The sequence below is a fragment of the Anomaloglossus baeobatrachus genome, chromosome 5 (genome assembly GCF_048569485.1).
Source record: "Anomaloglossus baeobatrachus isolate aAnoBae1 chromosome 5, aAnoBae1.hap1, whole genome shotgun sequence".
Classification (NCBI taxonomy): domain Eukaryota; kingdom Metazoa; phylum Chordata; class Amphibia; order Anura; family Aromobatidae; genus Anomaloglossus; species Anomaloglossus baeobatrachus.
In genome coordinates, this window is record NC_134357.1 from 490,662,880 (window position 1) to 490,681,814 (window position 18,935).

At 41.7% G+C, this 18,935-nt stretch overlaps 1 protein-coding gene across 12 annotated transcripts in view; it reads right to left on the reverse strand.

Annotated features, from left to right (window-relative positions):
* The window catches only part of BAIAP2 (BAR/IMD domain containing adaptor protein 2), a 176,330-nt gene that overhangs the window by 48,345 nt on the left and 109,050 nt on the right, over window positions 1–18,935 (reverse strand). For all 12 annotated transcript variants that reach the window (XM_075350732.1, XM_075350726.1, XM_075350737.1 and 9 more), the window contains exons 4-6: window positions 16,963–17,024; window positions 12,505–12,576; window positions 10,792–10,929 (exon numbers count right to left, since the gene is read on the reverse strand). In XM_075350732.1, coding sequence (XP_075206847.1) covers window positions 10,792–10,929; window positions 12,505–12,576; window positions 16,963–17,024 — 272 coding nt within the window. The remainder of the gene's footprint in view (window positions 1–10,791; window positions 10,930–12,504; window positions 12,577–16,962; window positions 17,025–18,935) is intronic.

Consider the following 18,935-nt stretch of genomic DNA (forward strand, 5'->3'; position numbering starts at 1 on the left):
CATTGCAAACCTGGAGAGGAGTTTAGAGCTCACGGCGCTTTTCTGGCTGGGGCCAGTGATATGGAGGAGGGTGGAGATGGGGAAGGTCAGGACCCAGAGGTAGGTAGCTGGGTAACAGTTAGAAAAAGAGGTAGGGGGAAAAGTGTCAGGGAGCCTAGTCCTGATCTGGCACAACCTAGTAAATATGCCTGTTTGGCTGATATTAGGAATGCAGATCCAGGACCAGGATCACTACAGCAGGACGTTGCACCTAGCAACCAGGAAAACGACTGCTATAGGAAGGAGGGAAATAGGAGTGCAGCAAAGCCCAGACAGATGTTGGTGGTAGGGGACTAATTATGCAAACAGACAGGGTCATCTGTCGCCGAGATCGTGAATACCGAACAGTGTGTTGTCTGCCGGGTGCTCGGGTTCGGCATCTGATAGACAGATTGCTGGGTGGGGCTGGGGAAAACTCAGCGGTCATGGTGCACATTGGTACTAATGACAAAGCTAGAGACAGGTGGAAGGTCCTTAAAAATGATTACAGGGAACTATGAGAGAAGCTGAAGTCCAGGACCTCCAAGGTGGTGTTTTCAGAAATACTACCGGTGCCACGAACGTCACTAGAAAGACAGCGGGAGCTTAGAAATTGGTGCAGGAAGGAAGGGTTCGGGTTCATGGAGAAGTGGGCCAACTTCTCAGTCGGCTACAGACTCTACGGAGGGGACGGGCTGCACATCAATGGGGAGGGTGCAGCTGTGCTGGGGGAGAAAATGGTCAGACAGACGGAGGAGCTTTTAAACTAGGATCTGGGGGGAGGGAGGGTAAAGGGTAAATAAGGGCATAGATAGGGCAGATAGAGACAGTGAGACGGTAGGGGTCAATGAATGATTAGGGGGGGGCTGGGACATACAAGGAACGTAGGGAGGCTAGGAGTAATAAATGTATTATTAAATGTCTACTGGTAAATGCAAGAAGTCTTGCAAACAAAATGAATGAATTGGAGACCGTTAAGTCAACCATGGATTATGATGTGGTGGGCATTACGGAAACCTGGCTGGATGATAGCCATGACTGGGTGACAAACATACTGGGTTATACATTCAGGAAGGACAGGACAGAAAAGGTGGTGGGGTGTGTATATTTATCAAATCTAACCTAAAACCTGTGCTGAATGAGGACATTGGGAGGAACTGCAACAATGTAGAGTCAATATGGGTAAATGTACATGGGGAGGGGAATAATGGAAAAATGCTAGTTTGAGTTTGCTATAAGCCTCCTAACATACCTGGACAAGTAGAGGGTGAAATGCTCGAACAATTTGAAAAGGCAGCTAATATTATATTATTATTATTATTAATAATAAGGTTCTTACTATGGGGGATTTCAACTATCCAGACATACAGTGGGACATAGAATCTTCTGGTTGTGCTAAAAGCTGTTAATTCTTATCTACTATTCAAGACCATTTCCTCTCTCAGATGGTAGATGAACAGACGAGGGGAGATAATTTGCTAGATCTGGTCCTGTCAAATAGACCGGATACCATTTCAGACCTACAGATCCAGGAGCACTTGGGCACCAGCGATCATGATATGGTAAGCTTAAACGTAATATTCAATAAAACATTTCAATGGGGAAATGCTAAAACCTGGAATTTTAGGAAAGATGATTTCAACAAATTAAGGGAAGAGCTTAAATGTGTAGATTGGGACAAAGTCATGGTAACTGGGGATACCGAACATAAATGGGGAAAGTTTAAGGATATACTGCTAGAGTCCTGTAAAAAACTTATACCCTCTGGTAATAAAATGTCCAGGAATAAAAAGAAACCACTATGGATAAATAAGACTGTACAAAGTATAATAAAACAAAAACAAAGGGAGTTTAAAATCTTAAAGGCTGAGAATACAGAAATAGCATTTCAGGAGTATAAAGATATCAATAGGAAATGCAAAAAAGAAATCAAACAAGCAAAATTAGCTACTGAAACAAAAATCGCCAATGACATTAAAATAAATCCCAAAATCTGTTATAAATATATTAATGCCAAAATGAAAATAAAGGATAGTATCGGCTCCTTAAAATATAACAAGTTAGTTATAGAGGACAAACAAAAGACTGAGCTATTAAAACAGGCACTTCTTATCCGTGTTCACCAAGGAACAGACTGTTTTAGGGATCATTAAACAAGTGAAAAATCAAAGTTCACCACCCGATATAATTAAACACAAGATTAAGTATGCTTGCGGCTGAGTAAATTAAACATTGACAAATCCCCAGGGCCAGATGGCATTCATCCACGAATATTGAGGGAATTGAGCTCAGTAATCAACAGACCACTGTATCTCATCTTTTTAGACTCGCTTGTAACAGGGTTGGTGCCTCAGGATTGGAGGATTGCTGATGTGGTACCGATATTTAAGAAAGGTAAGAGGGTAGATCCAGGCAACTACCATCCAGTAGCCTGACATCAGTAGTATGCAAAGTTTTTGAGGGAATTTTAAGGAACGACATGCAAAAATATAGTAACTGACAGACAGCATGGATTCATGAAAGATAAGTCATGTCTAACCAACCTCTTGGGGTTCTATGAGGGGGTAAGTGCAAACCTGGATATTGGTAATGCAGTTGATGTGATTTATTTGGACTTTGCAAAGGTATTTGATACTGTACCACATAACAGCCTTATACTAAAGCTCCAGAAGCAAGGACTAAGTGAAACTATATGCAACTGGGTAAGAAATTGGCTAAAAAATAGGAAACAGTAGTCATAAATGGTACATTCTCTAAATGGGCAATAGTCAGCAGTGGGATACTGCAGAGATCTGTGCTAGGACCGATTTTTTTAAATCTCTTTATTAATGACCTTGTGGATGGGATTGATAGTAAAGTGTCAGATCTCATTTATATGTATAAATACATGTGTGTTCAATATAAAAGGACTGGCACATGACTTATTTCTTCCACATAATACTAAGGACCAGGGGGCACTCACTGCAAGTGGAAGAAAAGCGATTCCGACAGCTAAATAGGAAAGGGTTCTTTACAGTTAGAGCAGTCAGACTGTGGAATGCCCTACCACAAGAGGTAGTAATGGCAGATACTATAACAGCTTTTAAAAAAGGGCTGGATGATTTCCTCAGTACACACAACATTGTTGGTTATAAATGACTTAATGACCAAATATAGAACTGGTGGAGGAAGGGTGAACTAGATGGACCTAGGTCTATTTTCAACCTAAGTAACTATAACTATATAAACTAAAAAGAAAAAAAAAAAGTTTCATCAGATCCCTCTGCCACTTTCTAGATCAGTGGTGGTCTCATCTCATCAATCTTCCAGTGGGTCCACTGTAGAAAAAGATCCCCAACCTCTCTGTACCAATCAGCAGTAAGGCGGGTACTGGAATTCTTCACAAATCCAACGCTTGCTGATTGCACCACACCAGAGCCTCTTCTGGTTGGATAGCTCCATAAAAATCCGCACAAAATGCAAAAAAAATAAAAAAATTCTAAAACAACAATAATAATAAGTAGTAAGACGTTAAACAGGTCGTCCCACTTTGAGAAAATCTCTACACCCAGACTGCATTAAAAAAAAAAAAAAAAAAGTACAAAAAAAAAAACGTTGAAGCCAATACAAAAATTTGACACTGCAAAAGAAACAAAAAATTAAACAAATAGAAGGGGAAAGCAAAAACACCACAATACAAAAGCAAACTCAGATACTAATTCCCTGGCTATTAGGAGCCCCAACTAATAAAATGCCATTCAGGCTATAGGCGCAGACAATTCCCACCTCGCTCGTAGGCTTCAGAATTACCCGCAGAGCTTAGAATCTTAAAACAAAGCCGTGTCTAACCCCTGAAATCAATTCTTAAGGAATCTGCCAGACAGATCAAGATCACTGAGAATTACAGTATTTAAGCAATAATGAGGCTGCAAAGTGATGTCCTAATAGCTGACTGCCGGCTCCACCTGGCACGATGACGGGCTAAGAAAAGAGCAAAGTTGAGGATTTTTACTAAGTGCAGAAATTAGGGGGAGGGCGGGTGGTAACAAAGAAGAGGGTAAAAGGTGAGTGAGGGTAACCAATAGAGGACTTCAACGCAACTACAATGTCTATTTCATACCAAAACCCCTAATTGATCCTTCGCCATGATTTACACTGCAGCTCTGCTTACACAGATTGGCTGCTGGATAAAAGCACAAGCCCACCTCAGGCTCAAGTGGTCAGTGCATTCAGATCTGATAGACAATGTAAAACTAAGAAACTCAATAACAAATGGACAAAAGATTATAAGAGAAGAGATCCCAAGTGTCCACAGGGATGAAGGAGCGTCAGTAAGGCTGGGCGTAAGTAGAAGACACAAATTACAGCGCTACAATGATGAAATATGGATGATAAGCCGATGACAAACACCTGCTTATTACCTCCCCGGATGCCAGGTATACATTATTGACATGCAGGACTTGAGCAGACGTAAGCTATAACATGGGGTGGTCCATACACGATATCACTCGTCAGTGCCAGTATGGCGGCTCATATCCATAAGGAGTTTTGGTTGGTAAATAAGTATGAGGTTTTGTCGAGACAGGACGGACACCTTGTAGTATGCAACAGATAGGAAAGCGGAAAAGTAAATCTAAAGTATAGGCGAGAGGAAAATTCTTAATTCTAACGAAAAAAAACAAAACAATTTTCATACTTTAGTAAATTCAAAAGTCCATATGTGACGCCCTGGCAAAACCAGGTAGTCACAGTTAGGCCCCCGCATAACACCTTCCCTTATTAGGCAACATACAGCCAACCTAGAAACCCTAGTCACCCCCCCTTAGGGAAAGATAGACACACCAGTGGGCATGACCAGGTGGTTGGACACGCCCACCCAGGGGTCTAGACAGCCTGGGGCGGGAAAACAGTTTAGTCTAGTCTGTAGTTCAGTTTGGAGAGGAGTGTGGGCTGGAGCTAAGTGTAGCTCCAGCAGGTGAAGTTCAAGTTGAACGGTGCTAGGATTGGGGTAGGAACCCTCGTGCCTTGGCTAGGAGGCAGACGGTGGTCTCCATCAACAGGAGACAGGAAGACGGCTCAGCAGAACCGAGGTGGACCGGGACAGGGTTGTAGCCCGCCGGTACCGACACGGGGAACTGACCCGGAAACCGTAGCACAAAGGGGGGTACTCAGACCCTGAAGCTAGAACTGGAAACAAGCAGACTGGTTAATTCACTGATTGAGGCCAGGACTAGAGGTCCTGTCCACCCAAAGTCCCTTATAGAAGACAACAACCCACCAATAGGGATAGGAGGTCACTGCCAGGGACCATAGATCCCATGGGCCAGCGTCTGCGGGCACGGCTCCTTAGGCCACATCCAGCCGGGAGCGGACTCCTGAGTTTCAGACTAGGAAGTCCACCTTACACAAAACAGTGCAGATAAAAAGTATAGAGACCACCAGCCGGGTGGGGGACCCGAATGCAACCGGCCGCGGCACCGGCCAACAGCACCTTTGTTTACCAGAGACTTGTGTGGTTCATTAACTGGTAAGTGACACATTGCTGGGATCAGGATCACATCTACATTATGCTGCTCTCAGACTACATAGCAAAAACCTGCTGACAGTTTCCTTTAAACAAAATTGCTGGAGCCACAATATGATAAATAACCTGTGTGGTCTGGTAAAAAAAAAATAAATAAATAACACCAAAATAAAACACACAACTCTTCATAAGGTTGTTCAAAATTGAATAATCAGCTTAAGTTGGGTAACAAACAGTGCTTATCCTGTGCTGAGCCTGTATTATACTCCAGAGCTGTACTCACCATTCTGCTGGTGCAGTCACTGTGTACATACAATAAATTACATATCCTGTATTAATCCTGAGTTAGATCCTGTATTATACTCCAGAGCTGCACTCCCTATTCTGCTGGTGCAGTCGCTGTGTACATACATTACATTACTGATCCTGTACTGATCCTGTGTTGCATTCTGTATTATACTCCAGAGCTGCACTCACTATTCTGCTGGTGGAGTCACTGTATACATACAGTACATTACTTATCCTGTACTGATCTTGAGTGACATCCGGTATTATACTCCAGAGCTGCACTCACTATTCATGTACACTTCTTATGCAAGGGTAGAGGGTAGTTTTTCCTATACATGAGATTACTTTTCAAGGACTGGTGTATAAACTCCAGAAACAAAATCTTGAGTAGATGGAATTCAAATACTGTACCATTAAAAGCTACTTAGAGATTTCAGCTCTGAAGCCTGTAGAATTGTTAGTGCAGCTCTGGATTAATGTACAGGTTACAACTCTTAATCAGTATAAGTAATGCAATATTTTACCAAGTCATTCAACATTTCTTTGGAATAGTTGGAATTAACAGTTTCCAGCAGCAATGCCCTCCACACTGGGCGCAGCAGCGTGTTTCAATCTACTATACTGGTGAAAACCACTTGGACTGTAGACAATCTGCTCTGCATTTTCTAGTGCAACGTGTCAATAAATATGTATAAATAAGTAAAATATTGGAAAACCTGAATAAATCCATTAAAATAAATAAGTGAACCCCCAGGATGTCCATGTTAATTGTGTTACATTTAGGAAAGGTCAATTCATAGCCACTCTTCATATTCTATTTAACCAGCTCTCACTAATGGGTTTTTTTTTAATCCAGCAACTAAGCCCATCAATTCCTACATCAGTGCACAGGAGGTAACAGAATGGAATGTACGTGCACATTTTATATACATCACATTGAGTGGGCAGCCTGGGCGAATGTGGTGACTGATGCCTTCACAAGAAAGCAGGAATGAGCTGTCAATCAGAAAGCTCTCTGCCGTGGCAATGAGTCCGTCTGACTTCCACCCTTTGGAGCGATATATGGGTGTATCGTTACATTTCCTCACCTCGGTGCCCATTATATAAAGAGCCTAAAAAAATGTATTTTGCTTAGTGCTGTAATTGTACCTCCTACTGACACCTGGTATTGCTGTACCTATGTAACCACTATTAGAGCAAAAAAATACTCAATAAAAATGGCATTGTTTATTGTAGGAATGAGATTTAAATACATGACAAGATTATGCATATAACTGGGGGATATCTAAAGCCATTACAAAGGTAAAATAATAATACTGATAATGTAACATTGCTAAATTCAAACTAAACTTCCTAAGCAACCATGGGTGAAAACCTATGCAAAACCTTTCCTAGATTTTTTGCAATACAGCTACTGTACTACAATCCAGCCCTTGGATTTTCATCCAAGCAAGCTTAGAGTTTTGTTATAATAGAACAGTAAATGGAACTTAGAACAGTAGTGTGAGCCTAGTCTAAGCTACCAAAGCATTTTTGGGTGAAAAATAAAGGACTGGGTATACTACAAACCTGTGAACTTCATAGATATTTGGATTATACCCAATGCTTGGGTCTTCACCCATGAATGCCATATGTTTTTCTGTATAAATGGCTAAAGCTTATGAGAGAATTGAAAATAGAACTCCTGAAAGAAACAGATCAGTCCCACGATGGACCGCAATGATTAATCGGTTCAGTTTGGTTTCAATTTTGATAGTTATTTTAAAACAGAAAAAAAAATTATGAATTTAGGACACCGGTGCCTAAGTATTCATGGGTGAAGTGGCAAGGATAGTATATTACAAATCTCATTGAAACGTTATTGTCAGATTCAGCCATTGAAAATGTACCCAAAAATGCTTTGGTTGCTTAGTTACAAGTTATGCTAGGTTCACACTACTGTTTGGCGTTCCATTTTCCCATTCCCTCATAACTAAAACTACCAAAAATCCAAGAACAGAGTATTGCAGATCTATTTGACAATAACTTCAGAAATATTTGCATTACAGCTATTGTGCCGCCCCTATGCTAGCAGCCAAGCTGCTCGGATCCAGATCCGCGGTGGCTTGAGGGGTCTCCGGACCCGGGGGTCGTGTGGTCACTCAAATGAAGGGGGTATTAGAGTTTGTGACGCCACCCGTGGTATGTGGTAATTAGGAGTACCACCGCTGCAGTTGGGAGTACCCGGGGATGATGGAATGGGGCAGCCAGGTGTTGTGACCCTCCATGGGTAGGAGGGAATACCCCGGGGCTCGGAGAGGGGCAGTGCTGTTGAATGCAAAGGGGTCACTTGCGCACTCAGTCCAGTAAGCTGACATCGACAACTGGATAAACCAAAGTTCTGTATACCGCTGCCGCTGAGGGGAGCTTAGTTCGGGTTCCGTCCCCAATGGTGCTGCCTGGTGATCCGTGACCTGCCTCCTGGCACTAAGTTTACTTCTCTGTTGGTCCCGGTAGTATGGAACTTGCCGGGTCCCGCTCCCCACTATGGTTAAGTGTGGGAGCTTGCTCTCAGGGTTCACACTTGGGATTTCCTGGACCGTTTGAGTGGAAAGTCTTATCCCCCTCGTTGCGCTAGTACCCAGATTTTGGAGCGGGTGGAGAGCGGATCTTGAAAGCTCAGTTCTTGTCGGGTAAATTGTCAGGTTGCCTGAAGCTACTCCTTGACCTAGGGTCCACATACCCAATCGTGCCTTGGTCCCAGCCCGGTGATGGTGCAAGGCCAGAGAGATCCGTGCCCCTTGCCACGATCCCCTGCGACCGGGGGTCCAGCTCCTCTAGGCCCAGACCACAGTCTGACACCTAGATAGCTTCCTAGGCGCCCTGCTCCTGACCTCCTCTCTCTTTCACTTCCAACTCACAACTCCCTACTCCTGACCTCCCCTCTCCAACCCCCCAGGTGGGCGACTATTCCACTCAAGCCATCCACTGGTGTATTTGGTGGGTGTGGTGCAGAGTGTACCTAGGATTTAATTAGCTGACGTAGGCAACACCATATAGTTGGGGACCCATAACCAAGAAGTAGGTGGATACTGCACGGGAGGGCAGATTGTGCAATACCCTGTGACAACCTGATAGTCCAGGGGCGCCACACTATCAATAGATTTTCACCCATGAATGCTTAGAAGGTTTAGATTAAATTTAGTATTATATTACCTTGACCAAAGAATGGGTATATTACATTTAATTTTTTTTTTTTAAACAAATTTGCACTACAAACAACCCATAGATTTTTCACCCAAGAGTGCTTAGGTAGCTTAGTTAGAAGTTAAACTAGGATAACACTATTTGAGCTTCTGTTCTGTGAACAGAAAAACAGAAATCTTTCAAGAAACAGATCCTGGCATGATGGACCTCAATGACTATAGTAGAGCAATTTGGTTTTTTTTTGTTGTTTTTTTTAAATAGAGGACTCATTTTAACGGGGGTGGGAATGATGGTACTTTCAAGAGAGTCTCTGAAGCAAGTGTCAGTATTACATATTACTATGCAAAATAATTGGGAGGACAAGCAAGTGTAAGTCATTAGAGTCAACCTGTGCAAACCGCCTCTTCACAGGAGAAGTGAATATGGTCTTAAGTGTCACTTTTTGATGATAGTAATCTTGAGGACCTGGGAGAAGATTTTAGTTTGCTTTAATATCCTAAGATTATCCCCTCTAATAGGAGTCACTCGAGACCTTGTTCACTTAGTCTGTATCATGAAAAAAGTCCCTATTTTGAAGAGGAAACAACTATCAGAAGAGGTTTCCAAGTGGGAATGCCAAGTACCAGCAAGATCTGGAACCCTGCCATAATTCCAGGTACACCAAGGAGCCTTGGCACTACACAATCTCATTATTGGAGTGCCCTGGAAACTCACTGGATTTCAACAAGATATAAAACCTGGAGGCAAGGAAAAAAAATAAAGAACTGGGATGTATTATGCAAGTGGATCAAAGTGTGGGTTTAAGATCAAAAGTTCAAAACAACTAATTGCAGCAAAGGGAGGACACTGCATGTACTAAATGTGGCATGAGATATATCAACAATTTGGTTAATCTCTTTATTTTGCGGTTTAGTCAACTTAATTTGGACGGCACTGCACTTGATAACAATTTCACTCTCCTACCCACACTGATATTGAGAAATTATGTAGCGCCAACGTGTACCCTGCACGGGTCTTATTCTGATCATTAGGAACTCTCCCGGCATCATCTGGTTATCTTCGCTATGCTCAACTTCCGTGCCAGATGAAATGCTCAAAAAACATATTTGCAACATACTTGTATTACTTTGCTCGGCCAAGAAAAGACCTGCCAAAAAAAGTTGCCTCACAGCAGTCTAGACGCTGCTGCGTACAACCAGACTGCTGTCCAGCAAGGCAAAAAAAAAAATTATTTCTTTTTGACCTGGTCAAATATCTGTTTTAAAGAGAAGTAATTAAGCCACAAGGAGAAATGTTACCCCTTAGATCCAGACAAAGCAGATCTTTCATTTTGTACTGATGAGGGGCACACACCCCGCAACACGTGTATGCAAATATTAAAAAAAAAAAGAAAGAAAAAAGTCTGGAATGGGTTTTATCCTAAGTTATGTGGCAAGGCTTGTTAAAAGGGTCGAAATTTACTTTTAGGATTGCTACATACCATTGTTGTAGCCACCTAAGGAGCCCACATCCACCTCCAAAGCAATACATAGCTTTTGTCACAGACACACAGGGCCCCATATACTGTTCTTGCACAGGGCCCTCGTGTGTCCTTACCGGACTACTTCCAATAGGCGGCACTAAAGTACAAGTTCTCTTCCTATCGGAAGACACAATTTGCATATTTAAAGAGAAGCAATGTAATACAAAATTCCAACAAAACTCCCCAAGTATTCTTGGGTGGAGGAGAAAACCTATTACTCAGGGAGCTTAGATAGGATTCTCCCAACAATCTATTCTGAATAGGAAAACCTCACCTGCATTTCTTTGTCTGAATATTTCTGAGGGTTCTTGCTCCCCTGGCTTTTTTTCCTCAGTTTCTTCAGTTCCCCTTGACATTTTTCTAAGGCATCTCCTTTGTTTTTCTGCTCCACTTGATATTTTTTCAGAGCAGCCTTAATAAAATAAAGAAAGTTGAGTGATTGGCAGTCACCTTTAAACAATTTAATTTGATGTATTAGGAGACAGGTCCTCCTGGCTTAGATACATAGCTTTCTTTCCGTAACAGCGCCCCACTTCTTAGGCTGTGCTGGTATTGCAGCGCAGTTAGTATGGTGGCCCTGCACCATTTATTTCAACCTGTGGTGCGTAAATTGGAAGAATTTTTTTTTCTAATTCTGATGGCACAAGAGGCAAACTCAATGGCACAATCCCCAAACCAGGCCACTAGGGAATTGCAATTTAGGTGGTTAGTTCATGATCTTCCACTTAAGACATTTTAAGCAAATGGAAAATGTCTTAATGTCTGATTTTGCAGAGGTCCCAGCTACGACTGGAACAGTCTTTAAAAAAAAAAAAAAAAAATTGATATACAGTAATTACACAGAAAACGGTACATTAAGGGACAATGTGTCATCTATAGGTCTTGCTTATTGTCACTTGTCCTTGGACAAGACACTGACCGATCCCTTTGTCACAAGATTTTGCTGGATACAGCAAGCTCTATAATTATAGATTAGAGATTTACATGCAAAAGGTCAACAGTCTACATGGCTACAAATGAGACTTCTCTTGTGATGGGAAAAATAATTTGTTGCCTTTCAAAAAAAAAAAAAAAAAAGCTGGGACCCAAGATGCAAACCATCAGCTTTAAATGGTTGTTCACATTTTGGGTCCTATTTTTTTTCCCTTTACAAAATAATGTCACTAGTCCATAATCAGTGTCTGTAATTTGTGCTCAATCATTAAAATGAAAATCAGGCATGGTGGTTAAACAAGAGTGCAATTTCTGGGAGCAAAAAAACCCAGATCCTATTTTAATCCCATGCAATCCTTGTACAGCCTCATTCAAATTCATTATTTGCGTAGAAGTGCCATCAGCGCTTTTCACGTATACTACTCATACCTAAGATAGTGAATGGGGCCATCACATGTACGTGATTTTCCATGGACCAAGTGGTCTGCGCAAAATCATGGAGTCATGTCTTATCAAAATCAGCAATGCAAATCAATTACTTAGATTTCAATCTACCCTTGCCGTAGTGACATCATTAACCCACCCAAGCTCAGGCCCATAGACAGACATCAGTATCCCACTCCACCTTAGCCCAGAGAGCCTCACTATGCCACCCTAGCCCAGGCCCAGAGACCTCACCATCCCACCCTAGCCCAAGCCCAGAGACCTCACTATCCCACCCTAACCCAGGCCTAGGGACCTCACTATCCCACCCTAGCCCAGGCCCAGAGACCTCACTATCCCACCCTAACCCAGGCCTAGGGACCTCACTATCCCACCCTAACCCAGGCCCAGAGACCTCACTATCCCACCCTAACCCAGGCCTAGGGACCTCACTATCCCACCCTAACCCAGGCCTAGGGACCTCACTATCCCACCCTAACCCAGGCCTAGGGACCTCACTATCCCACCCTAACCCAGGCCCAGAGACCTCATTATCACACCTTAGCTTAGACCCAGATACCTCACTATCCCACCCTAGCCCAGGTTTTAATGTAAAATCTGCAGCACTTACATTTAGATATCGTGCATCCAACTCCACCTTCTGTTCCAGTTGTGTGAGTAGCTCATTGTGAAAAGATTTCAGCTGGAAAAAGAACAAAGTTTTATATATAAATCAGTAAATCAATCTGGAAAGGAAAGTATAGGAAAACCATATTTAGCCCAAATGCATGTAGCCCCCAGCATCCACTGCTGCAAACCTCTTAAAAACGTGCCATCAAGGCACCCATGCAAATTTGGTAAATGTTGTCAGAGTCTATCCATTTTAGTTGGACTATCTACTGCCACTAGTGGCTCCTTAAATAGCTCTTAAAATAATGTAAGTGGCAAATAGTGGACAACACTGTGGCCTGCCACCACCTAATAGGAGGGCACTCATTGGCATATGTCATCCATTGGAGCAGCTCCAGATAGATGCAGGTTTCACTGTGTGGACATCATACATTTCTAGGATATCCACAGGTGCAAGATGGGAATATACCTTTCTGTATAGCCATTTAAGCATTGCCTTTGGGTATTACATCCCAAGCCATCAGTCAGATTTTCCGTAGTTCTGAAGCTTGGAACCTCACATCACTCATTGGATACAGAGGGTGAAAGGCTCCATTACCTGGAAGATTTTCCAATCCCCAAATTATACTTTATCCTGGAAAATCTTGTCAAAAGCAGACAACCCTTGTATTAACTGGACACTGAGCTACTTGGATCCTCCAGTGATCAGTGATCAGTGGTGATCTATGGGGCAGTCTAGCTGCAGATATACAATTCCTCACAGCACCCCCACAAGTGACCTAAAGCATTACACTGTGCCTTACCATGCCAGAATTCACTTCTCTAAAAGAATGAGGGCCTAGACACAGACAGACACACACCTACCTATTACTCAGTATTTGAGCACCAAAATTACACAAACCCTTTAAAGGGGAACCTGTTACAATGACAGATGTTTATGAAAAGTGGCCTTCCATTCTGGCTCTGAAACATGACTGTACATTAGTCATCTATGCTAGCACTGCTGACCTTCACTGAGACCAGTGTCAGTCTTCCTGCATCCAAGATGGCGGCAGCAGTGACAGTGAGCACAGTAGTAAGTCTGAACCATGCCTCCTCTTCCTCCTTTTTGGTATACTTATTGGTACGCAGGTGTGGCTCAAAATCAGTAGAATGCTGGTCTTTGTAGAGGAGGGTCACTTTTTACAGTCTCAGTGCTAGGGTTTGGTAAAGATGTAGAAAGAGACTTAATCCAGTTAGTAAAAAGCATTCTCAAGCAGTGGCTCCACTACAAGTCATGACTGGTATTGAAATGAACAGTGCATAGCTGCAGTACCATACACAACCTGTAGACAGGGTGGGGGGGGGGGGTGTTCTTTTTCTAATTCTGAATAACCCCCTTTTAACTATCGAAAGTGTATTTGAAGTGTAAGACCTTCATATTTGTGCCTCCAGAAAGGAACTGCCATGTCTTTAGAAAGCCTCTCTGGTACATGACCCGTTACTTTCTGGCTCGTTGGAGCCAGATTTGCAGGTTATTACAGCTATTTCAGAGCTTTAAGCACCGATAGACCTCAGCAATGAGAAGGGTGACGGAGCCTGCCAACCGGTGACATGCAGGTTCTCTGCCGGAGGAGATTCTGGCAGTAAAGTATAAGAGAGCAATAAGACGCAGTGACAGGTCTGCCCGGAAGGATAAAGCAGAAGTGTGACGGATGGATGTGAGGAACAGATGGATGCACATATGGATGAGAGCGGGCACAGAGATAGGCAGGTGGAAAATGAGGGAGGGCAGAGATCCGAGAGCGTAGACTAAACTGAGAGGGCTAATTGAGAGGCTCTGGATACGGCAAAGATATAGTTGTATACAACCTAGACCTGTTGTATGCACAGCACAGGACAGGGGGGGCATTTTAATGGCAGGTGCAATAAATACATGAGTGTAAAGGAAGCGTTAACTCCATAAATCTTGCAGTCAGTAATCAGATTTCTCCTTTGCTCGTCAACCACCTTTGGTTGAAGAAGGGCGGACACTGGCTAGTACTCCCTTCTTGGCACTGTTGTGCTTGACCAGGGGATTTATACATAATTGAAGGGGGCTTTCTTAAAAGGAAATTAGTCAGCAAGTTTTTGCTATGTCATCGGAGAGCAGCATGATGTACAGTTGAAACCAGAAGTTTACATACACATCTAAAAAGACACACATGCAGGTTTTTCTCACTATCTGACATGAATTCGGAATAAACGTTCCCGCTTTAGTCAATTGGGAATCAAAATTATTTAGATTTACCAAATGCCAGAATAATGAGAGGGAGAGAATATTTTTAGGCATTTTTATTACTTTTTGCAATGTCAAAAACTTACAAATACTAAGATTAGTATGCATTTAAATAATATGGGACTACCCATATGATGAGGTCATGTGTTTGGCAGCTTCCGATAGGTTTACTGGCAACATCTGAGTTAGAGACACACCTGTGGATGTATTTTAATGAACACCTGAAACACACTGTTTTGTGTTGCATCATGGGAAAGTCAAAAGAAATTAGCCAAGATTTCAGGAAGAGAATTGTGAACTTGCACTAGTCTGGTTCATCCTTGGGTGCAATTTTCAGATACCTAGGAGGTGCCTCTTTCATCTGTACAAACAATTATATGCAAGTACAAACAATTATATGCAAGTACAAACAAGATGGGAATGTCCAGCCATCATACAGTTCAGGAAGGAGACGGGTTCTGTGTACCAGAAATAAACATGCTTTGGTCAGACATGTGCAAGAACAAACGCAAAAGACCTTGTGAAGATGCTGGCGGAAGCTGGTAAGATTGTGTCATTATCCACAGTGTAACAAGTGCTGTATCAACAGTATTATTCCATAATGGTTTAAAAAAAAAAAAAAAAAAAAAATTAACAAAAACACCCTTGAAGGCAACGGTCCTGAGAGCAATGCAGTCTCCTAGAAAGAAGCCATTACTCCAAAAGGAACAAAAAAAAATCCAGGTTAAGGTTTGCAAATGCACACAGGAACAAATACCTTAATTTTTTGAGACATGTCCTGTGGTCTGACGAAACTAAAAATTGAACTGTTTGGCCATAATGACCATCGTTATATTTGGAGGAAAAAAGGAGAAGATTTGATGCCTAAGAACACCATCCCAACTGTGAAACCCAAGGGTGGCAGCATCATATTGTGGGGTTGTTTTGCCGGAAGAGGGACTGGTGCACGTCACAAAATAGATGGAATCATGAGGAAAGAAGATTACGTGGCAATAATAATAATATAGCGCTATTAATTCAACAGCGCTTTACATACATTGGCAACACTGTCCCCATTGGGGCTCACAATCTAGAGTCCCTATCTGTATGTCTTTTGAGTGTGGGAGGAAACCGGAGAACCCGGAGGAAACCCACGCAAACACGGGGAGAACATACAATACTGAAGTAACATCTCAAGACATCAGCCAGGAACTTAAAGCTTGGGCGGAAATGGGTCTTCCAAATGGACAATGACTTGAAGCATACTGCCAAACTGGTTACAAAGTGGCTTATAAATAAAGTCAATGTTTTGGAGTGGCCATCACAAAGCCGTGATCTCAATCCTATTGAAAATTTATGGGCAAAGCTGAAAAGGCCGATGCGGGCAAGGCGACCTACAAACATGGCTCAGTTACACCAGTTCTGTCAGAAGGAATGGGCCCAAATACCTACCAACTATGGTGAGGAGCTTGTGAAAGGCTATCCAAAACGTTTGACCCAAGTCATACAGATTTAGGGCAATAGTACTAAATAATAAGGAAATTTATGTAAACATTTGACTTTGCAGGAAGTAATAAAAATGCCTTAAAACATTCTCTCTCTCCCCCTCTCATTATTCTGGCATTTAGCAAATATAAATAATTTTGGTTGCTAATTAGCCTAAAACAGGAAAGGTTTATTCTGATTTCATGTCAGATAGTGAGAAAAACATGCAGATGTGTCTTTTTAGATAGTGTATGGAAACTTCTGATTTCAACTGTAGTCCTGCAATTATAATCTGCTGATAAAACACTGATTGTATCGAAACTACAGCAAGCTCCTCAGCAAGTGACAAGGGATCTCTGCCCCTGCATTATGGCACTTTCAGGTTACACAAAAATATGGTAAATTACCTTTAAGAATGAAAATCTCTTTGTACAATTGGATAACACTCGGAGGGGTTTCATTAGTCTTTGTGTTGCAGTCTTTACTGCAAAATGAGTTAACTGAGAATCTCTAAGTGAGCTCATTCAGACCAATGGGAGAATTTTTAACTTTCTTTGTCTTTGTCTGATGTGGTCATAAATCAGGTGATCTGAGCTCAAAAGTTCAATATGCCGGGAAATAAAGTCTGTAAAAGCCACATTCTGGGAACATTTTTTTTGTTGTAATTGAAACAGAGGTTAGGTCATCCAAAAAGTATCCACATTAAGTTCTACATCAGTAACTACATTGATAACTTACCATTTCTTCTAACTGATTCTGGATCTGCCGGTGAACTTCCGCCATCTGGAAGAGGACATCCCCTGATCCCGCAAGCGATCATTGAAAAAAAAAACAAAAAAAAAAAACGGAGAACATGGGGGAAAAAAAAAGAAGAAGGATTAGTAGCCGGTTCATGACAGTCTGCCATGTTCATGCAGTTAAGAGGAATGAGGAGTCTAGTAAATTAACCAAAGGGGATGGTGGGGATGAGTGGTCAGGCCTTGGTTAATTCTGGACTGGAGGAGGGATAGTTGTTTTTTCTGATGTGGTATTCGGGGAGAATGAGAAACTGAAGTTATTTCTAAGCAAGATGCTACATTTCAAGGCATGCAGATGAGGAGCGGGAAGCTTCAGATACCTACATGCTGCCTCTTCTGAACAGGCAATGCGATAAAAAGGGAACAAAAGACCAACGTGAGCATTAAAAAAAAAACCCTAGCATTCCCTTATCGTGTTCCTCCCTGCGGAGAGCGGATCCAGCAGAGGCGCAACATCGGTGAGGTTCCTCCTACATGAATCTACGAACGCTCTACACAGCCACGTATGTGACACAGATGGAAGTACCATTATTACTACATCTACAAGGAAAATTGGATTTTTAAGGCTTTTCAGCTACTAACAATATAAATTATAATATATATATATATATATATATATATATATATATATATATATATATATATATATATATATATATATATATATATATATATATATATTATATTATATAATATATAATATATATATATATTTATTTATATATATTTGTAGGAGGATTAGTATCCAGCAAAAGGATGAATTTACCAGAATTTTAAAAACTTCTTCTTTATTAATCCGTTGAGTCATATAAGAGTATGAGGAACTCCAATTACCGGTAATAGCACTCCCTTGCTGGAGTGCTATTAATTGATTGGAGTTCCTCATACTTTTATATGACTCAATAGATTATTAAAGAAGTTTTTAAAATTCTGGTGAAATTTCATCCTTTTGCTGGATCCTAATTCTCCTACATTTCTATTTGTTTGGGCACACTCCCTGCCTGGCTCCCTGCAGAATATAAGGTGAACACCGACCACTGCATCAGGAGGAACTCCTTTATGGTGAGCTGGCTATATATGTTTTCTACATTGTTTGATAGAGATGGCGGAGGTGAATGAGTGTTCGGAAGAGCGCTCATTCCAGATTAAAGGTCCATGTAACCGTGCCAATGATCAACCAGATGAGCAGAACACTCATTCACTGGTTGATTATTTTTATGTCCACAGATCAAATAATGAAAAAAAATCAACAATCTTCATCCTTGTCAGTACATCGCACAACAACTATACACAAGTTGATCAGCGCTTGTTTATATGAGATGACAGTACACATACAGTATCACATTCTCAGCAGCACATCTATGGATTACACGGGGTGACGTGCTGCTGATAACTACGATTTCTATGCAAACAATACAATAAAAAAAAAAAAATTTACGTTCCTTGATATAGGATGATGAGTTAATATGACTGTTCAACAGTATCTTATCCTTAGCAGCACATCTCTGGATTACACCAGGTGAAGTGCTGCCGGTAACTGAGTTCTATGCACAAATCAGACCAAAAAAAAAAAAAATTAAAAATCACACTCATCCTCGGCAGCACATCACCCCATGTAAAGGTGCATTTGGACAAGTATACACATGTTCATTAGCGACTGTTTACACGACAAGGTAATACGATCGTACTGCTCTAATACAGCAGCATATCTGGATTACGAGGAGCGACGTGCTGACGAGGACTACGATTTCTAGCCCAGTCACAAACAATCCAATCACTTGCTAAATGAGTGTTTTGCTTGTTCGTCGGGGGATCTGTAGCTTGATTATATGGTCTGTTAATCGAGAATCTTACAAGGGCTCGTTCACTGATTTTCACCCATCTAAATGCTCTAAAATAGGGGATATGCTGCCA